The sequence below is a fragment of the Hyperolius riggenbachi genome, chromosome 4 (genome assembly GCF_040937935.1).
Source record: "Hyperolius riggenbachi isolate aHypRig1 chromosome 4, aHypRig1.pri, whole genome shotgun sequence".
In the NCBI taxonomy this organism is placed as follows: domain Eukaryota; kingdom Metazoa; phylum Chordata; class Amphibia; order Anura; family Hyperoliidae; genus Hyperolius; species Hyperolius riggenbachi.
Window position 1 is genome coordinate 273851849 of NC_090649.1, and position 20411 is coordinate 273872259.

Sequence of the window (20411 nt, forward strand, 5' to 3'; positions counted from 1 at the left end):
CAGATTTTTAGAAGCATGTCATTACTAAGTAGCATCATTATACACACACTGCTGTATTCCTTCCCTTTCAAACCATTAGTAACAAAGTATTGCAGAAAGTCAGCGCACTCTGGTGGTCACCAGCAGAAGTTGTTTGCAAATGTAACTATGTATCCAGAACCGCAGCTATTTCCTGCACCGCGTTGTGTGTATCTGGGCTGCTATGGAGACTGGCTGTCTCTTCACTCATTACTATCCTAATGTTCTGATCTACCATGAAGCAATCTAGCTGTCTTTGAACGCTACACGCTGCAGCTGTGTTCATACTGAACGCTTCTATCCCACAGCTACTTCTTATCATTTATCTTCTCAGGATTTGTAAGGGCCAGGGAGTCGTGTATTATCACTCAGTCAGGTAATGTATTAAACAAAAACAAACGTTTGCTTGGATTGAAATACCCCTCACACACTCCAATGAGTTCTGGTTCACCATGAGCTTGCTGGTTAGTCTGTACCTCTCATAATGTATTAAGTAATGAGACGACATATACAGTATATCTTTTGTGTAGACTAGAGTTTTGTAATATAACACTGCAGAGGTGTTTTGTTTTGTTCTTTTAAGACAGAAACTTAAACAATACATAAGAATTATGAAAATAAATCTATGAAAATGCTAATCAAATGTACTGATTCATTATCCAGCATCTGGTTAATGAATAAAGTTGCCAGCTAATCAACTGAAGTGAGAGGCATATGAGGGATGCTATATTTATTTCCTTTTTAAGTAATACCAGTTTCCTAGCAGCAGGGCCGGAGCTACCATAGGAAAAAATAGGCAGTTGCCCCAGGGGCCCAGAGCCTGTAGGGGCCCCCAAGTTGTCCCTCCCCCATCTGAACTGTTGCTCCCCAGGGACACTGTAGTCTGTTAAGTTGGGTTATGATTGGGGGAGGGCCAGCAGCCAGCTCAGGGGCCCAGGAGGGAAATTTGGCTGCAACAAAGGGCCTCTGATGACGCTTTTTGGTCAGGGTGGTGTCTGTTGGGGGGCCCCCAAGGCTAATCTTGCCCTAGGGCCCCATTGTTACTTGAACCGGCCCTGCCTAGCAGTCCTGCTGATCCTCTGCCTCTAAAACTTTTATCCATAGACAGTGAACAAGCATGCAGCAGATCAGGTGTTTCTGACATTATTCAGATCTGACTGAATTAGCTGCATGCTTGTTTCTGGTGTTATTCAAACACTTCTGCAGCCAAATATATCAGCAGGACTGCCAGGCAACTGGTATTGTTTAAAAGGAAATAAATATGGCAGCCTCCTATTCTTCTCACTTCTGTTGTGCTTTCGTGCACAATTCCAGACACAGAGTCAAACAAAAAAAAACAAAAAAAAAATAAATTATCCTCCCTATTGAGTGTGCCTGTTATCTTGTCCGTTTCTTCATTGACTGGGATGCCCTTCTCCCTAAGGCCTCTCAGACGGACTATTGAACTGCGTGAGTGCCAAGCAGTTCAACCTCTCATCTGCCACCCATGAGTGCAATTTGACGCAATTTAAATGCAGCCAAATGGCAGCAGTTGCATGTCAGTGCTTAAATCCTCGTACTCACGAGGCACAAATGTTGCCAGTCGCAGGAAAAAAAAAAAGAAAGCGACAGCTCGTCGCCAGGTCCCTCTGTGCAGCAGCCGTACACACGGCGCACAGAGAGACAGATGCGGCGGAAGCTGTCGCCGAAGGTTCCTCCCCCGCTGGAAGCTCCGTCGATGGTAAGTGTGTTGCTGTCGCTAGGCCGCATACACACGGCGGACTAGCGACAGTTGCGGCGACAGCTGTAGCAGGCGATTGACCACGCCAATCACCTGGCGACAGCTCCGACGGGCGATGGTTTGGGGCACGCGCATCATACACACGGGCGACCTGTCGCTGCAACACGCGCGTGCCACATGGTTGCAGCGACAGTTGTAGCCCGTGTGTATGGGCCATAACACATGGCGGCAGAGCACCGCAGTGTGTCATGTGTGAATGTGGCTGGAGCCGGACTAAAGACAGCCATACACTGGTCGATTGCCACCAGATCGACCCACAGATAGATCCCCTCTGATCGAATCTGATCACAGAGGGATCTATTGGCTGCCCATACACTGCACACAGATTTTGAATCGATTTCAGCATGAAATGGATTCACAACCTGTGGACCTGCCGCTGCCTCGCAGTCCCCTGCCAGCAGCAATATTTTACCTCTCCACCGGCGCGAGTCCCCGGTTCCCCACAGTCTCTCACTTCTTTCAGCGTCGTCCTCCATTTTCTCTTCACCTCCTGTCCCGTCCTGTGACAAGGAAGTTCAAACAGGAGAGCGCCCTCTACTGTGAACTTCTCACAGGACGGGACAGGAAGTGAAGAGAAGACGCTGAAAAAAGTGAGATACTGCAGGCATCCGGGGACTCGCGCTGGCGGACAGGTAATATATTGCTGTGTCAGTCATCACCGTATCGAACGACACTAACAATGCACTCCCGACCCGCCGCCGATCAAGCTGAATTTTCTGCCCAGACAGAGAGACAGAATCTATCGATTTCAGGTAGAAATTGGTCAATCAGTCAACATTTGCATTAACGATTTCACAGCAGATTTAATCACAGTGATCGAATCTGCTGTATTTTGATGGGAAATCGTTTTCGTGTATGGGTACCTTTTAGATGTGATTCCATGGGGGGTAATTTTAAAGTGCTGGAACTACCCAGAATAGATAATACATCACAGATATCTTAGGGTAGGAACGCTAGCGTTGCATAAAATGCACATAATGCAAGTCAATGGGCCGCATGAAAAAACGCATATGTTTGCTTTCTGCAATGTGTGTTTTTTAAAACGCAGGACTTGCTGCATATTTTTCCAAAACACATTTAAGGCCTAATTTACACCTAAAATCGCTAAATGCTAGCGATTTGTGTTAGTGTTTTCCGCGGGTAATTTTTCCACGGCAAATCACAGGACAAATTTGCGTTTTTGGAGTGATCGAGATTAGCAGTTCTATATATGCTAATGCAATCGCTCCAGGATCGCCAGAAAAATGCTGCAACGCGTTTGCATTTCAGCTAATCGCTGCAAAACGCAAAATGTTTAAAATGAGAATAGACACATAGACTAACATTGCACAAGTGCTTTTCAAAACGCTAGCGATTTTCAGCGATGCTGAAATCGCCTGAAAAGTGCTGTAGTGTGAATAGGGCCTTAAGGGCTGGTGCACACCAAGAGCGCTTCTGAGCGCTTTTAAAAATGCTAGCACTTTGAAAAGCGCTTGGCTAATGTATTTGAATGGGATGGATTACACCAGAGTGGTGTGATTTTCTCCCAAATGCAAATGCGGGTCCGGCAGCATTTCTGTGCTTTTCTGAGTCAATTCAGCCTAAATGTTAAGTATAGGAAAGTGGAAAATCGCTCTGAAAATCGCTAGAACAGAGCGATTTTCCAAGCATGTTTGTTACAGAAGCTGTTCAGTTCCAGCTCTACTGTAACAAAAAATAAAAACTGCTACACCAAACCGCTCAAAAAATCGCTTTGCATGTGTAGAAAATCTCTAGGCACATGCCTAAAATCACTTTGAAAAATCACTTAAAAACACGCTGAGCATTTGCGATTACGCTAGCGCTTTTTGGTGTGCACTGGCCCTCAAACACACATAATAAATGTCAATGGTGACACAGAGGTATTGCATTTTAATGCGGTTTTTTAATGCGTTTAAAAAAAAGGTTTGATGTATTTCTGCTTCCTGTTGACTTCCTAGTGATTAGCATAAAAGTATATCAAAAACGCATACAAAATGCATATGCGATTTATATATGCGAACTGCAAATGCATCAAAGTGCATGCAAAATGCAAGAAAAACACGTGCGGAATAAAAATGCAAGGGCTGGGACCCACTACAAATAGCAAAGTGCAAATAGCAGATAGCAATTTGACTGAGATTTTCGTAGCACTTTTGAAGGAATTTTATTTGTCCCTTCAAATTAATTGACTCAGAAAATGCTGCTTGCAGTGCAATCACAATTGCTGGCTTAGAGGAACGAACTTCATAGGCTTTCACCTCCATAGTGTTTAGCCGATCGCCAGTAATCAGCGCTTCAAAGGCACTCGTAGTGGGCCCCAGCTCTTAGAGATAAAAAATAGTCTTAAGTTAGGACATTTAACCAGTTAACAGCCCTGCACACATTATCTCGAGTTTTGCTGCCTAATGCAGCCATGCAGAGCGGTGCAGGGAGCTTTTTTATATTTACCTGTGATGAGAGAGAGCCTTCCATCTCCCCGCTTCCACCATCGGGCGGTGTTGCAATGCCGACGACATCCCCTGAGTTACGATCACCTCATATCATGTTATGCAGGAGAACAGAGGTGCCAAAAGGATAAAAGGAAGCTAAATGAGCTTAAAAACCAAATTCTTGGTAAATAGAGGAGGTAGTGGTGGACTTACCTCCTCCAAGTAGACACACAACGACTGTAGTAAAGACAGTCAATATATTTTATTTATGAACTCCAACTATGCAACGCGTTTCGCAGGTTTGATCCCGCTTCATCAGGCAATAGCAACGGAGCAATAGCATATGTGGTCAGTAGAAGAGCCAGGCACCTCTGTCTACTGCATACCCTGCCAGGCTGGGGAAGGCACACCTCACAAAGCTTATGCTGGTATGTGCATGGTGCACATGGATATATTTTGTTGCTTCCTTGTGGGATTAGTCCGATGCACTACCTGTCCCAGGAGAGGACATCAGGCTATGTGCTCCTAATGTTTAGCTCAGTTTGAATTAATGTTTGCACGTCTGCACTATGCATGTTACAGGGTTGAAATTGGCTGTAGCAAACCTCACAGGAGTGCTTTAAAGAGTACCTAAGATATAAGTTACAGTTTGCTTTAAACATAATACGTTGCCAAGATATATAAAATCACACATGATAAAGTGTGATTTTCTCACCCCCATGTTCTGTATTCCAAATATGGTCTTGAAATCCCCGCCCCCAGTGTGAATTTGGGCCCTGAGCCTTTTTTCTTTCTTTCCAAACCATATGTGCAAAGGATGCTGGGGATTTATGTCATAACTCCACCCCTCATGTCCATGTGATCTAATCTAGGCAGACTGACATCTGAAATAAGAATTATAGCAGATGGACATGATATGATAGGCTGCAGCAGTCACTCCTACACACTGTGAAAAGAGAAGTAATTTGATCCAGGCAGGGAGACAGCAGGGGAGGGAGGGGCAGGGGAGTTAACCAGGCTGAAGAGGTGGGCACAATGCTTCAGCTTCTGGAGGAATAAGGAAGTGTTACTTACAGATACAAATGTGAGTCTGTTCTATCCAATATAATGTACCAGATGTAAACTTTATATGTTAATCTAACTGTACACCATGCTTAGACTACATATATGTGTTGCCATTCAGACCTTTTTTGACTGGAGGTGGTCTTTAAAGAGGATCTGTAACATCAAAACATCCCCTGGGGGGTACTCTCCTCGGGTGGGGGAAGCCTCCGGATCCTAATGAGGCTTCCCACGCCGTCCTCCATCCCTCAGGGGTCTCGCTGCAGCCCTCCGTGAAAGATGACGTCAATATTTACCTTCCCGGCTCCTGCGCATGCGCTCTGACGGCTGTCGGCTCTGAAGTAGGCGGAAATACCCGATCGCTGTCGGGTCTGCTCTACTGCGCAGGCGCAAGTTTCCGGCGCCCGCGCAGTAGAGCGGACCCGACTCAGATCGGGTATTTCCGTGTAGTTCGGAGCCGAAAGCAGCCACAGCGCCCCCGCTGGAGCCAGCAAAGGTAAATATTGAACTGACAGTCGGGTCTGTCGCCGGCTGTTCGGAGGGCTGCAGCGAGACCCCTGTGGGACAGAGGACGGCGTGGGAAGCCTCATTAGGATCCGGAGGCTTCACCCACCCGAGGTGAGTACCCCCCTGGGGATGTTTTTGAGGTTACAGAGTCTCTTTAAGTACTTTAATTCACCTAAGGAATAGCAGACCTTTTTTGATGTATTTTTATTAATATTGGATTTCCATTTTTGTGATACCTAGATAATGAGTGAGGTGTACAGAATCTCATCCAGTGATAAAATCCAATCCCTGGAGAAGGAATTAGCCTCCCAGCTGGCTGAACTGAAGACAGAAATAGAAGAAAATGGAATACTCCAAAGTACACCTAGTCGAGCCCACAGGTAGGTTAGCAAAGGTGTTTATTTGTTTTGATTCTTTACAACCTAATTTCCCAAAAAGTTGTGATGCTGTGCAAAAGGTAAATAACAATAGTGTTTTATTGTGAAAAAACAACAACAATAGTGTGATGATTTGCAGATCATTAACCATTACATGGATTTGAAAATAGTTGAAAGACAACATGGCAAATGATGACACTGGGGTATATTATGTTTTGAAAACTATAAGCTAATTTTGTATTTAGTGCCAGTAACATTTAAAAAAAAAAAAAACGTTGGGACATTAGCGTGTTTATCGCTGCATTTCATGTAAACTGAGGAGACCAATTACTGTTGTTTTGAAAGTTAAATCTTGTCCTACTATTGCCAAAGGTAGGGTTTCAACTGCTCAAACGTCGAGTGTCTTTTGTTATATTTTTCATGTCCTGATGTGCAGAATGTTTCCACTGGGTGACGGGTCCAGAGTGCAGGCAGGTCAGTTTAGCACCTGGCCTCTTTTAGGGCCCGTTTCCACTAGCACGGAAACCAGGCCAAATCCGCAGAGTTTCCCCGCAGGCAAATCGTGAGGGGAAACTCTGCCATAGGAAACAATGGCGCCGCCGGCCAAATCGCTTACCTTAGCGATTCAGCCGACATTGCCATCAGTTTCCGTGCGGGAGGCTGTGAATCCCATAGCCGTGCATGGCACGGCTTATGGGTTTCAACAGCGTTACAGCAGACAAGGAAGTGCCGCTGTGCGTCTCCCTGCTGCGCGCGGCACTAGTGGAAACGGGCCCTTACTGCAAAACCATGCTGTTGTAAAATATGCGAGCCTGTTCACACTAGAGCAGATGCAAAATGGGCATGGTAATTTGCATCCGGCTATAGTTTCTGCGCTGTACACCCATCCGCTTAGCCCGAGATTGCCACTCATGTGTCCCACCGCTGATCGCCCCCAGAGGCAAACAGGAGCATGAGGTTCTCCATAGGATGCAATAGACCAATTCTCCCTAGCAAAATTTTCAATGGCCCGCCATTAACCAATGAGAATTCTCCCTGCTGCTGAGGAATTCCATTGGTCTTTTGCAGCCCAATGGTGATCCCCATGCTTCTGCCGACCACTGGGCTGTGTATGAGGGAGTGATCGGCAGCGAGACATATGAGTATTACCATGCGGCGACTAGCCTAGTGAAAACGGACACTGTCCCTTCTCGAAGGCTTTCATTGCATACATTTTACTGGCTGGTCCAGTAAAATGTACAAAATTCGGACTCTGCACTCTGCTTACCGCAACGCAGCAAGTGGATCCATTTTCTTTAACAAGTGGAATCAGATGCTATTTTTAACACTAGGACCCGCTTCTGCGCTGAGTGTAGCCTAAAAAAAAATTGCTAACGGGTGCAATTTGTTACCAAGTGTGAACCGGCCCTTACTGAAATAAGCAAGGACTACACTGAAAAAAGACATATTTGGATGACTGCACACAATCGTGTTAAGTGAAATTGCAACACTAGAAAGAAATGCATGTATTCATCACTGATAACAGTTACAGGATGAGCCGTCTACTGATCTGTATCCCCCGAAACTAGATGTCACATGACCTGATATACATGAAAATGTAATCATTTGCATATGACTCTTTCTATACCAGTGCAGTTATTTGTATATGGCTATGTGCATTTTATTCATGGTGTTGAATTTCACTTGTGACAAATGTATGTCGCTCAGTGACAGAAGGCCCAGGGCGATTTGACAATTGAAAGAAAAGCATTAAAAAGCCATGCTGAAATGTATTAAAATGCATGCTGACAATCTACAGTGCTTCTGGAGTGTCCTTTAGACAGATGAGACATGTCATACGAGCTTTATGTCCACACATGAAAAAATAAGGCTTTAAAAGAAGGGAAAAACATACCCACTGTGAAACATGGAGGAGACTCGGTTATATTCTGATGCTGCTTTACTGCCTATGGCAAAGAGTGCCTTAAAGTACACCTGAACTGAGAGGGATATGGAGGATGCCATATTTATTTCCTTTTAAACAATACCAGTTGCATGGCAGTCATGCCAAGCTCTTTGGCTGCAGTACTCTCTGAATCACACACCTGAAACAAGCAAGTAAGAAACCCTTGGTCAAGACTTCCTAACACTGCAGGGTGGCCCTTAGTGGCTGCAGCTCTTGAGCGCTTTGAGTCCAACAGGAGAAAAGCATTATACAAATGTTAGGATTATTATCTGCATGCTTGTTTAAGGTCTGTGGCTAAGAGTATTAGAGGAAGAGTACCAGCTAGGACAGCCAGGCAATGTGTATATATAAAAAGGAAATAAATGTTAAGCTGGCCATACACTAGGCCGATTCCCCGCCGATCGACAGCAGATTCGATCACTGGGATCGAATCTGCTGTCACATCGTTCCCGCTACACGCTAAGTTTCGATCTATCCCGTCCGATCCCGTCGATCGCTCCGTGCGGAAAATTACTGTCGATCGCCCGCGGGTAGGGAGCGCGTCGCTAGCGGCGTTCTAGTGCCCGACGACCGACGCAATAGAGCCCGCATACATTACCTGCTCCGCCGGCGCGACTGCCCCCGGTCACCGCTGTTCCGTCTCCGCTCTGGTCTGGTCTCCGGGTCTGGCATGCTTCACTTCCTCCTGCCCGGCAGGAAGTTTAAACAGTAGAGGGCACTCTACTGTTTAAACTTCCTGCCGGGCAGGAAGAAGTGAAGCATGCCGGAGACCAGACTAGCGCGGAGACGGAGCAGCGGTGACCGGGGGCAGTCGCGCCGGTGGAGCAGATAATGTATGCGGGGGGGGGGGGGGAGGAGCGGCGGCAGCACCACCACCACAGATTGTGAACGGTTTCAGGCTGAAATCGGTTCACAATCTGTTTGCAGTAAAGGTAGCCATACGATCCCTCTCTGATCAGGTTCGATCAGAGAGGGATCTATCTGTTGGTCGAATCTGATGGCAAATCGACCAGTGTATGGCTACCTTTAGCCTCCATATCTCTCTCAGTTCAGTTGTGCTTTACGTCTGTGTAGAGAACAATCGAATGTCATTATGATTAAAACATCCAGCAGTGAAATGTACTGCCCAGTGTTAGAATGATTTGTCACAGGTGCAGGTCATAGATCTTTTAACAGGACATTGACTACAAACACACAGCTTAACCACTTGCCGACCGCACGCTTATACCGTGCGTCGGCAAAGTGGCAGCTGCAGGACCAGCGACGCAGTACTGCGTCGCCAGCTGCAGGCTGATTAATTAGGAAGCAGCCGCTCGCGCGAGCGGCTGCTTCCTGTCAAATCACGGCGGGGGGCTCCGTGAATAGCCTGCGGGCCGCCGATGGCGGCTCGTAGGCTAAATGTAAACACAAGCGGAAATAATCCGCTTTGTTTACATTGTACGGCGCTGCTGCGCAGCAGCGCCGTAAGGCAGATCGGCGATCCCCGGCCAATCAGCGGCCGGGGATCGCCGCCATGTGACAGGGGACGTCCCGTCACTGGCTGCACAGGACGGATAGCGTCCTGTGCAGCCTCGATCGCCGGGGGGGCCAGGTAGGAGAGGGAGGGGGAGGATTTCGCCGCGGAGGGGGGCTTTGAGGTGCCCCCCCCACCCGCAACACCCAGCAGGCAGAAGAGATCAGACCCCCCCTGCACATCATCCCCATAGGGGGGAAAAAAGGGGGGCAATCTGATCTCTCTGCCTGCAACCTGATCTGTGCTGGGGGCTGCACAGCCCACCCAGCACAGATCACTCAAAACAGCGCTGGTCCTCAAGTAAGCCTAAGAACAAAAAATTAGACTTTTCTGACTTTGCCTTCTATGATGATGAGTCCTGATTTGAGTCCTATTGAACACATGCAGAAGGGACTGAAATAAGCAGTGTGTAAAAGGCACCATTCAAACCTGACACAGATGGTGCTGTTTGCTCTGCAATAAGCAGCCAAACTGCCTGCTGACAGGTGCAAAAGCTCATTGAAAGCAATAGGAATCACCAGTTTGCAGTTACTTGGCTGTGGTTCTAAATATTAGGTTAACCATTAAAGGACAACTGAAGCAAGATGTACAGGATCTTCTCAAAAAATTAGCATATTGTGATAAAGTTCATTATTTTCTGTAATCCCGACCAAGTAACTGAACATAATTATTTGAAGGTTGACTTTTTTGTTTTAAAAACACTTTTCGGTACTTATCCGTTAGCCGGGCGCATCCGGCAGGTGGCGCTGTTGTAGAGAATTTCATTCATGCTTAGTTAACGTAGTGCTGTGTGAATGGAAGCGCCGCAGGTGGCGCTAATTACATTGATACGGCACATAACAATAACGGTGTTAATGGGAACTAATATGTATTTCAAGTGGCCGGAACTGTTACTTAATGCAATTAAAATGAAGGCGGCGGCAATGTAACAGATGAAGCCGCCGCCTTCGTCTGTTCTTCGTCTTCTTCTCCCACTTTGCCCTCCTCTGGCTTCTATACAATGCTGGCAGCTGGGGGGGGGGACACGCGTCTCCCCCCAGAGTCGTTCGTCGCAAGAAAACAAACAGGATTCCCTTCCGCGACGAACGACTCTGGGGGGAGACGCATGTCCCCGCAGGCTGCCAGCATTGTATAGAAGCCAGAGGAGGGCAAAGTGGGAGAAGAAGACGAAGAACAGACGAAGGCGGCGGCTTCATCTGTTACATTGCCGCCGCCTTAATTTTAATTGCATTAAGTAACAGTTCCGGCCACTTGAAATACATATTAGTTCCCATTAACACCGTTATTGTTATGTGCCGTATCAATGCAATTAGCGCCACCTGCGGCGCTTCCATTCACACAGCTCTATGTTAACTAAGCATAAATGAAATTCTCTACAACAGCGCCACCTGCCGGATGCGCCCGGCTAACGGATAAGTACCCACTTTTCTTTTATTGGTCGGATGAAATATGCTAATTTTTTGAGATAGGAATTTTGGGTTTTCATGAGCTGTATGCCAAAATCATCAATATTAAAACAATAAAAGGCTTGAACTACTTCAGTTGTGTGTAATGAATCTAAAATATATGAAAGTCTAATGTTTATCAGTACACTACAAAAAATAATAAACTTTATCACAATATGCTAATTTTTTGAGAAGATCCTGTATATGGAGGCTGCCATATTTATTTCCTTTTAAACAATACCAGTTGCCTGGCAGCCCTGCTGATCTATTTGGCTGCAGTAGTGTCTGAATAACACCAGGCATAAGCATGCAGCTAATTTTGTGATAACTGACAATAATGGCCTCAATTCACTAAGATTATCTCCTGTCTTTAATAACTCTTCTAGAGTTGTTACCATGGCGATAAGGCATGTAGTATTCAGGAAACATTTTACCTTAGGCAAACCTAAAGTTAACTCTTCTGTCTTTAAGTTAACTCTCCAATCCTTAAAATAACTCCAGAGTTTAAGACAGGCTGTTAATTAACTGCATGTGAAAATAACTACAGAGGAGGTAACTTAACTACAGAGGAGGTAACGTAAAGAATGAAGAAATAAGATAACTCTCTTACTGTGTGGAGGTAAGTTTTCTCTTGCCTTATTATCTCCAGCATGATCTTAGTGAATTGAGGCCATTGGCCTCAATTCACTACGCTTATCTCCTGTCTTTAATAAAGTTTCTAGCGTTATCACCATGGTGATAAGGCATATAGACCTCGATTCATCAAGACTTATCGAATCAATTGCCGACAGCTCGGTAAAATACTGAACTTGATAAGTCGATTTCAGGATTCATCAAAGTTATCTACAGCTGTTAGCGAGCATTCGGTAATCATTCAGTAATGATGCGATAAAATGGAAGAAAGTGCAATTCATAAAAATGAAAGTGGGTGTGGTTTAGCATTAAATTTAGGATTAGTTATCTCCTTCACTGCTGACGTTATTCCTGTCAGATCATTGCTGACAGACAAGATGGAGCCATTTGAAGTGGTTATGTATCAGCTGAGAGTGATTCAAAGGAGCACAAGGGCAAGAATAAGGTCTAGAACCATATCAATTTGCAAGAGAATGGATTTATTTGTTATACCAGGACATCTGCATTTCTCTTGAATCATCTTGTAAGAGAACACAGGCAGTACCAGGGTTAACTAAATTGCTAGGTGCACTACATTTTTTCAGAAAAGGCTCCTATCAAGCCGTAGCTGGCGAAATTGTAGAATTGTCCCAAGTCTCTTCCAGAATCCTGGTCCAGGTGTTAAGCCCTATTCGGAATGTTGCTACGTGATGTTCAAAGGACTGCCTTTTTACCCACAATTCCACTGGAATCTTATGGCCATGTGTTAAATTACCGCTGTAAAATGGAAATATCGATACGTTACCGAATAGTTACCACATTGTTATCGCTATTCATATTCGAAGTCGCACCGAATGCGGAAAAACCTTGATGAATACAACTAGAAATCGATAAACTTTGAATTCAGTAATTTGACAAACTGGAAAAAGTTATCGCAAAGACAATGATGAATCGAGGCCATAGTATTCAGGAAACATTTTACCTCAGGCAAACCTAAAGTTAACTCTTCAATCCTTAAAATAACTCCAGAATTCTAAAGTTAAAGATGGGCTGTTAATTAACTGCGTGTAAAAATAACTACAGAGGAGGTAACTTACCTACAGAGGATGCTTAAAAACAAGAAGAGAATCGAGAGCCCAATATGGTGCAGTATTGTCAGGTAAAATGAAGAGTTCAATACAATTTTATGTATATATACTCACAAACACGGGTTACCAATAGGCAACCACTTTAAATGCAGGTGGGGATCATTAGGACCTGACCCCACTCAGGTTAAGAAGTCGCTCTCTGTAGATAGTAGATGGGGATGCACCCCTCCACCCAGGGTGGACTAGAAGATCAGCAAAAACTCGGTATACAGAGGCGCCAGAGTAGAGTAAAACGTTTTAAAAACCGCTTAAAAGGAGAGGGGGATGTTAAGGTGGACTCACCTCCCTCTTACAAAAAAAGAAAACTCACTTGAGTCTCAATAAAATAGAATTGTCAAGTAATTTATTCAACTCCACAAATGCAACGCGTTTCGCGGGCGTGACCCCGCTTCTTCAGGCAAAAATGGGAGCACAACTCAGTGGGTCAAGCAATAAGTTTGAGAGGCGCTCAAACTTATTGCTTGACCCACTGAGTTGTGCTCCCATTTTTGCCTGAAGAAGCGGGGTCACGCCCGCGAAACGCGTTGCATTTGTGGAGTTGAATAAATTACTTGACAATTCTATTTTATTGAGACTCAAGTGAGTTTTCTTTTTTTTGTAAGAGGGAGGTGAGTCCACCTTAACATCCCCCTCTCCTTTTAAGCGGTTTTTAAAACGTTTTACTCTACTCTGGCGCCTCTGTATACCGAGTTTTTACCTACAGAGGAGATAACTTAAGGAATGAAAAGATAAGATAACTCTCTCACTGTGTGGTGGAAAGTTATCTCCTTGCCTTATTTTATCTCCAGCATGATCTAAGTGAATTGAGGCCAATGGTGTAAGTTGGCCCATAGGTTAGAGTGTCAGCTTCCTGGCCAGGAGCTTTGTTTTGTTCCCAAATTCAGATACAGCTTTGGCTGTGATGAAAAGTCTTTTATGCTACATACTTTCAATCAACAAGATTGTAATATGTAAATTAGAGGGGTTGGAGTTGAAGAGTCGAAGGTATCATAAACTAAGGACTCTGAGTTTGGGATCAGATTATTTTTGTAACGACTCCAGAGCCTTGGTAATTTTTGCCACTTTTCATGTGTCGGAGGTAATGCTTGCCGCATTTCCCATGTTGGTGGTAACATTTGCTCCATTTCATATGTCAGAGGTAACTTTTTCCACAGTTCATGTGTCAGAGGTAATGTTTGCTGCATTGCAATTGTAAGGACTCTTACACAGTGGGACGTTGCGTTGCAGGGGACGTTAAGGTTGCATAACGTTCCCCTAATACAAAGCATGGTGGTGCTAAAGGTGGACGCTACATAGAGCCGCGTTATGCGGCTCTTGGTGCGCCGTTGTCGTTCGATAGAACCGGCAATGATTCATATGAATCATTGCTAGCAGGCAGAGAACCGAGAATGATTCATATGAATCATTGCTAGCAGGCAGAGAATGATTCATATGAATCATTGCCAGCAGGAAGAGAACCGGCGTTGCAGTGCAGTAAATATTAATTAGCCATGTGGCTAGGCAAAATAGCGGACTCTCCCCTCCTCCTCTCCTGCACCCAAAAAACAATAAAACAACATTACTGAGCATGTGCAAACAGACTAACGCGGCTAAAACCATGTATAACGCACAGCATGCTGCACATTCATAGAACGTGCAGCGTTACAATGTAACGCAACGTGGGCCCATTGATTTTTCATTACTGTGAGTTGGGCTGCGTTAGAGGCTGCTCTAACGTGCGCCTGTAACGCACCACTGTGAAAGCAGCCTAAGAGGTAACATTTGCTGAATTGCATGTGTCAAAAGTAATGTTTCCTGCACTTCATGTATTGGAGGTAATGATTGCTGCATTGCATGTGTGGGAGGTAACTTTAGTCTAAATTTCATGTCAGAGGAAATGTTTGCTACATTTATTATTTGGTGGTCATATTGGCTTTGGGCTTATTGTTGCAGAATTTGGCAATTTGGATGCTCATGATTGCTAAATGGTATGCCAATACGTGAACCAGAATAAACACAGAGAGGAAAATTGATATATTTTGCTGGCCACTTTGTTAGGTACAGTGGTGTGAAAAACTATTTGCCCCCTTCCTGATTTCTTATTCTTTTGCATGTTTGTCACACTTAAATGTTTCTGCTCATCAAAAACCATTAACTATTAGTCAAAGATAACATAATTAAACACAAAATGCAGTTTTAAATGATGGTTTTTATTATTTAGTGAGAAAAAAACCTCAAAACCTACATGGCCCTGTGTGAAAAATAAATTGCCCCCTGAACCTAATAACTAGTTGGCCACCCTTAGCAGCAATAACTGCAATAAAGCGTTTGCGATAACTTGCAACGAGTCTTTTACAGTGCTCTGGAGGAATTTTGGCCCACTCATCTATGCAGAATTGTTGTAATTCAGCTTTATTTGAGGGTTTTCTAGCATGAACAGCCTTTTTAAGGGCATGCCACAACATCTCAATAGGATTCAGGTCAGGACTTTGACTAGGCCACTCCAAAGTCTTCATTTTGTTTTTCTTCAGCCATTCAGAGGTGGATTTGCTGGTGTGTTTTGGGTCATTGTCCTGCTGCAGCACCCAAGATCGCTTCAGCTTGAGTTGACGAACAGATGGCCGGACATTCTCCTGTAGGATTTTTTGGTAGACAGTAGAATTCATGGTTCCATCTATCACAGCAAGCCTTCCAGGTCCTGAAGCAGCAAAACAACCCCAGACCATCACACTACCACCACCATATTTTACTGTTGGTATGATGTTCTTTTGCTGAAATGCTGTGTTACTTCTACGCCAGATGTAACGGGACACGCACCTTCCAAAAAGTTCAACTTTTGTCTCGTCGGTCCACAAGGTATTTTCCCCCAAGTCTTGGCAATCATTGAGATGTTTTTTAGCAAAATTGAAACGAGCCTTAATGTTCTTTTTGCTTACAAGTGGTTTGCGCCTTGGATATCTGCCATGCAGGCCGTTTATGCCCAGTCTGTTTCTGATGGTTGAGTCGTGAACACTGACCTTAATTGAGGCAAGTGAGGCCTGCAGTTCTTTAGATGTTGTCCTGGGTTGTCCTCGGATGAGTTTTCTCTGCGCTCTTGGGGTAATTTTGGTCGGCCAGCCACTCCTGGGAAGGTTCATCACTGTTCCATGTTTTTGCCATTTGTGGATAATGGTGCTCACTGTGGTTTGCTGGAGTCCCAAAGCTTTAGAAATGGCTTTATAACCTTTACCAGACTGATAGATCTCAATTACAGTACTTTTGTTCTCATTTGTTCCTGAATTTCTTTGGATCTTGGCATGTCTAGCTTTTGAGGCGCTTTTGGTCTACTTCTCTGTGTCAGATAGCTCCTATTTAAGTGATTTCTTGATTGAAAAAGGTGTGGCAGTAATCAGACCTCGGGGTGACTACAGAAATTGAACCCAGGTGTGATAAACCACAGTTAAGTTATTTTTTTAACAAGGGGGGCAATCACTTTTTCACACAGGGCCATGTAGATTTGGAGTTTTTTTTTCTCACTAAATAATAAAAACCATCATTTAAAACTGCATTTTGTGTTCAATTGTGCTATCTTTGACTAATAGTTAACGGTTTTTGATGAGCAGAAACATTTAAGTGTGACAAACATGCAAAAGAATAAGAAATCAGGAAAGGGGGCAAATAGTTTTTTACACCACTGTACATCTAGCTAGTACTGACTTTCTTCATAGCACTCCAACAGAGATTTTTGTTCATATTGACACGAAAGCATCACATAGTTTTTACAGAATTATCCTCAGCACATCCATAATGCTATACCACAACATAATTTTTATTTTATTTTTTTTGTTTTTTGAAGGGGTGGGGGGGGGGGGGAGATGGAGACCACTGCCTTATGTGTGTCTTATTAAGGTCACTTTGTCTAACTGTGTTTTGGAAATAAACTTGGGCCCACTGCCCTTGAGTTACACTGTTACATTAGTTAGCTTCAACCACATCCCATCATGGCCATGCCCATTTTATACGTAGGGTGGGATATTGCGATCACGGACCGCAAGGCAACTCCCCGCTGTGAAGGTACGATAATAGTTGCTTTTTCCTACTGTTGGTATTGTACTGTAAAAGTGATCCATGCTGTTCTGGAATTGTGTTCCCTTGCTGTGTGTTTATGGCTTCTGAGGCTTATAAGCATTGAATATGTTCCTCCTCCCCAGCTATTTACAGGCAGTTGGCAGGGGTGTAGCAATAGGTAGTGCAGAGGTAACGACCGCATCGGGGCCCTTGGGCCAGAGGGGCCCCAAAGGGCCCTCCCTCAACCACAGTATTAGTTCTCCTTTGGTCCTGTGCTCATAATAACCACTTCTATAAATACTTTGAATAGTGGTAATCATTAACAAACTGTTCCCCATCCCCTTCTTGCACCTCTGACACTGTAGTTGCCATTGGCAGGTTTTGGTGTGCTGTATCAATTGTTATGTATAGAATACTTGGGGGGGGGGGGGGGGGGGCAATGTAAAACTGGCATCGGGGCCCACAGCTCCTTAGCTACGCCACTGGCAGTTGGCATGCGTTAAATAGTGATGGAAAATATTTAAATCAGTTAAATCAGATTTTTTTTCCTGTAATTCACACCTGAAAGTAGTTGAATAAAAAGGGGTAAGGTATGTCCTGTTCAGATCACTAAAGCAGACCAGGATGTTTTTTTATAAACATGTGGAACTGTTCACTAGAAAGTGCTGTTATTTTGTCAAATCTTTTCCGATCACTAGATCTACAAAAGTAGGGAGCAGCTTAAATGATTGCTACTTTTAGGCCTCTTTCACAGTGGGACGTTGCGTTTGATCCGACGTTAAGGTCGCATAACGTGCCCCTAATGCAACGCATTAAAAGACTATAACTTGGACGTTATTTAGCCCTGCGTTTTATGCGCCGTTTTCGTCGCACAGTGATGGAACGAAAACGGCGCATGCGTTACATTTTTTTAAAACAAAAAAACATTACTGAGCATATGCAACACACATAACGCAGCAAATGTATTGCTAAACGCACAGCATGCAGCACTTTCTAAATATTGCTACACGTTACACACAACGCAACGTGTGCACTGTGAATGTCGCACAGACTTTGTATTGTTGTGCGTTATTCTGCGTTATAACATATTCTAACGTGCGACTTTAATGTCGCACTGTGAAAGAGGCCTTAAACAGGATCACCATTTTTATACAGGTTTACCACTTTTCTCTAATGAATGGCACTTTAAAGATCACAAAATAATGTTTTCCACCTGGAAAGTGGGCAATAGACAAAACAAAGAGCATTAATATTTCCTGCAGATTGTCATTTTAAGAAAGAGAGAAAAATTAATGATTTTTCTCCATTTTTTTATTATTACCTTTTAAAATGCATAAATACCACCTAAAGAAAGCCTAATTGGTGGTGAATATAACAATACTGTATATAAATCATTTTGATGTGATAAGTAACAATAAAGTTATTGGAAAATGAAAATCGCTCTGGTTTTAAGGGAAAAAGCTGTGGTTGTGTAGTGGTTAAAGTGATTTCAGTTTAAATAAAATACATTTTTACATTTTGTTGTCAGAATAATACATTCTTCATGCTTTTGTAGAGATGAAGCTAGTTGATCTAATTTGGTTGACATTATATTGCATTTGCCTTCCTTTTAATTTAACATTGTGCACTCTAATGAAATGAGAAAAGACATCCAAAAGAACACCTACCGGTATTCCTAAAATGGGCCAGTCTATCATGTTTTATAGTCTTTTATGCCTTCCTTCTGCTGGCCTGTTTGGCATTTTTAATGATGCAGCACAAAATAACTTAATGCCTTTCTGTCTCGTTGTCTAGCTCGGTTCCGATCTCAAAGGATATTACTTACTTCAGAAATGAGAGAGAGATGATCCTGAAAAGAGGTCTGCAGGTAAGCAAAGAGCTTAAAATAGAAAATGATTGCATACATTTATATATTCATGTGTGTTGGAGTTTTGTATCCTCATTTATCAACCTGTAGTTTTTCCCTGAGGCCGGTTTCACACTGCTAACTCGCAGCAGCGGAGCGATCGGATGATCGCATCACACCATAAAAAAAAAAAAAGCAGATGGAGATTAATGCGGCAGTGTGTGGTAATTTCCATTCTGGCTGCAGGCCAAGCATGAAGTGAGGCTCTGTAGCGGTCACTTCCAGTGGCTGACGTTTGAATTGCGCAGCAGTGTATTGACAATTTTCTTCCGTACATGTGCGCCACAATGCGAAGCGATTTAAAAAAAAAAAAAATGTAAACCTCCATTGCCATAGAGTAACATGACTTCCAGTTGGCGCATACGTGTGAATACGTCACTTTCAGGCATCAGTGTGAAAGGCTCCGTAGACTTTCATTGGTGTAGCGTTACTCTGCGATTAAAAAAAAAGGGTAACGCAACACACCAGTGTGAAAGGGGCCTGAAGTTGTTGAAGGGTAAAGATGTACTGTATAGATTAGCAATCACATGAATTAAATAATGTGGTGTTTTTTTCTTTAACACACAGTTATGTTCAAAATTATTCAACCCCCACTGAAATTGAGTGTTTTGGCCAGTTTGACATTCATTTTGATCATTTCAGTCATCGTGTTTACAATTAAATCAAAGAGGCACTTGTAAGTCAGACAAATTTAACATAACATTTATAATGAAATAACCCCAAATCTCTTTTCTGTGCTCACATTATTATCAGTTTTATTCAACCCCCAAGTGACATTCATTCTTAGTAAGTGTCTTGCAGCGATCTACGGGTATCTTAGCCCATTCTTAATGGGCAAAAGCCTCCAGTTCAGTCACATTCTTAGGCTTGCGCACTGCAACTGCTTTCTTTAACCTCCTTGGCGGTAACCCCGTGTGCGACACGGGGTAAGCCGCCGGAGGGTGCCGCTCAGGCCCTGCTGGGCCGATTTTCATAATTTTTTTTTTGCTGGACGCAGCTAGCACTTTGCTAGCTGCGCCAGCACTCTGATCGCCGCCGGCCCCCGCCCGATCGCCGCTATCTGCTGCGGCGCGCGGCCCCCCCCCCCAGACCCCAGCGCTGCCTGGCCAATCAGTGCCAGGCAGCGCCGAGGGGTGGCCCGGGACTCCCAATGACGTCCCGGCGTCAGTGACGTCGGTGACGTCATCCCGCCCCGTCGCCATGGCGACGGGGGAAGCCCTCCAGGAAATCCCGTTCTATGAACGGGATTTCCTGATCGGAGATCGCCGAAGGCGATCGAAGCGGGCGGGGGGATGCCGCTCAGCAGCGGCTATCATGTAGCGAGCCCTCGGCTCGCTACATGATAAAAAAAAAAAAAATTTTAAAAAAAACTGCTGCGCTCCCTCCTGGCGGTATTTTTCATACCGCCAAGGAGTCCCACCAGAGGTTCTCAATCGGATTTAAGTCTGGTGACTGCGATGGCCACTCCAAAATGTTCCAGCCTTTAATCTGCACTTTGGAAACATTGGTCAGAGCACTAGCCCTAGAAGCCCCAGACTGTGGAATAATGTGCTGCAAAATATCAAAGGACACATTCAGAAAATACATGATACCTCCATATTCATAGCGAATTGTTTATATATGGGGCATACCAATTTATAATA

At 44.2% G+C, this 20411-nt stretch overlaps 1 protein-coding gene across 1 annotated transcript in view; it reads left to right on the forward strand.

The window, feature by feature from the left end:
• Positions 1 to 211: 211 nt before the first annotated feature.
• LOC137504775 (putative uncharacterized protein C6orf183) overlaps positions 212 to 20411 on the forward strand; it is a 48463-nt gene continuing 28263 nt past the window's right edge. Inside the window, exons 1-3 of the mRNA XM_068233363.1 lie at positions 212 to 394; positions 6037 to 6176; positions 18657 to 18729. Of these exons, the coding sequence (XP_068089464.1) occupies positions 6040 to 6176; positions 18657 to 18729 (210 nt within the window). The 5' untranslated portion in view covers positions 212 to 394; positions 6037 to 6039. The remainder of the gene's footprint in view (positions 395 to 6036; positions 6177 to 18656; positions 18730 to 20411) is intronic.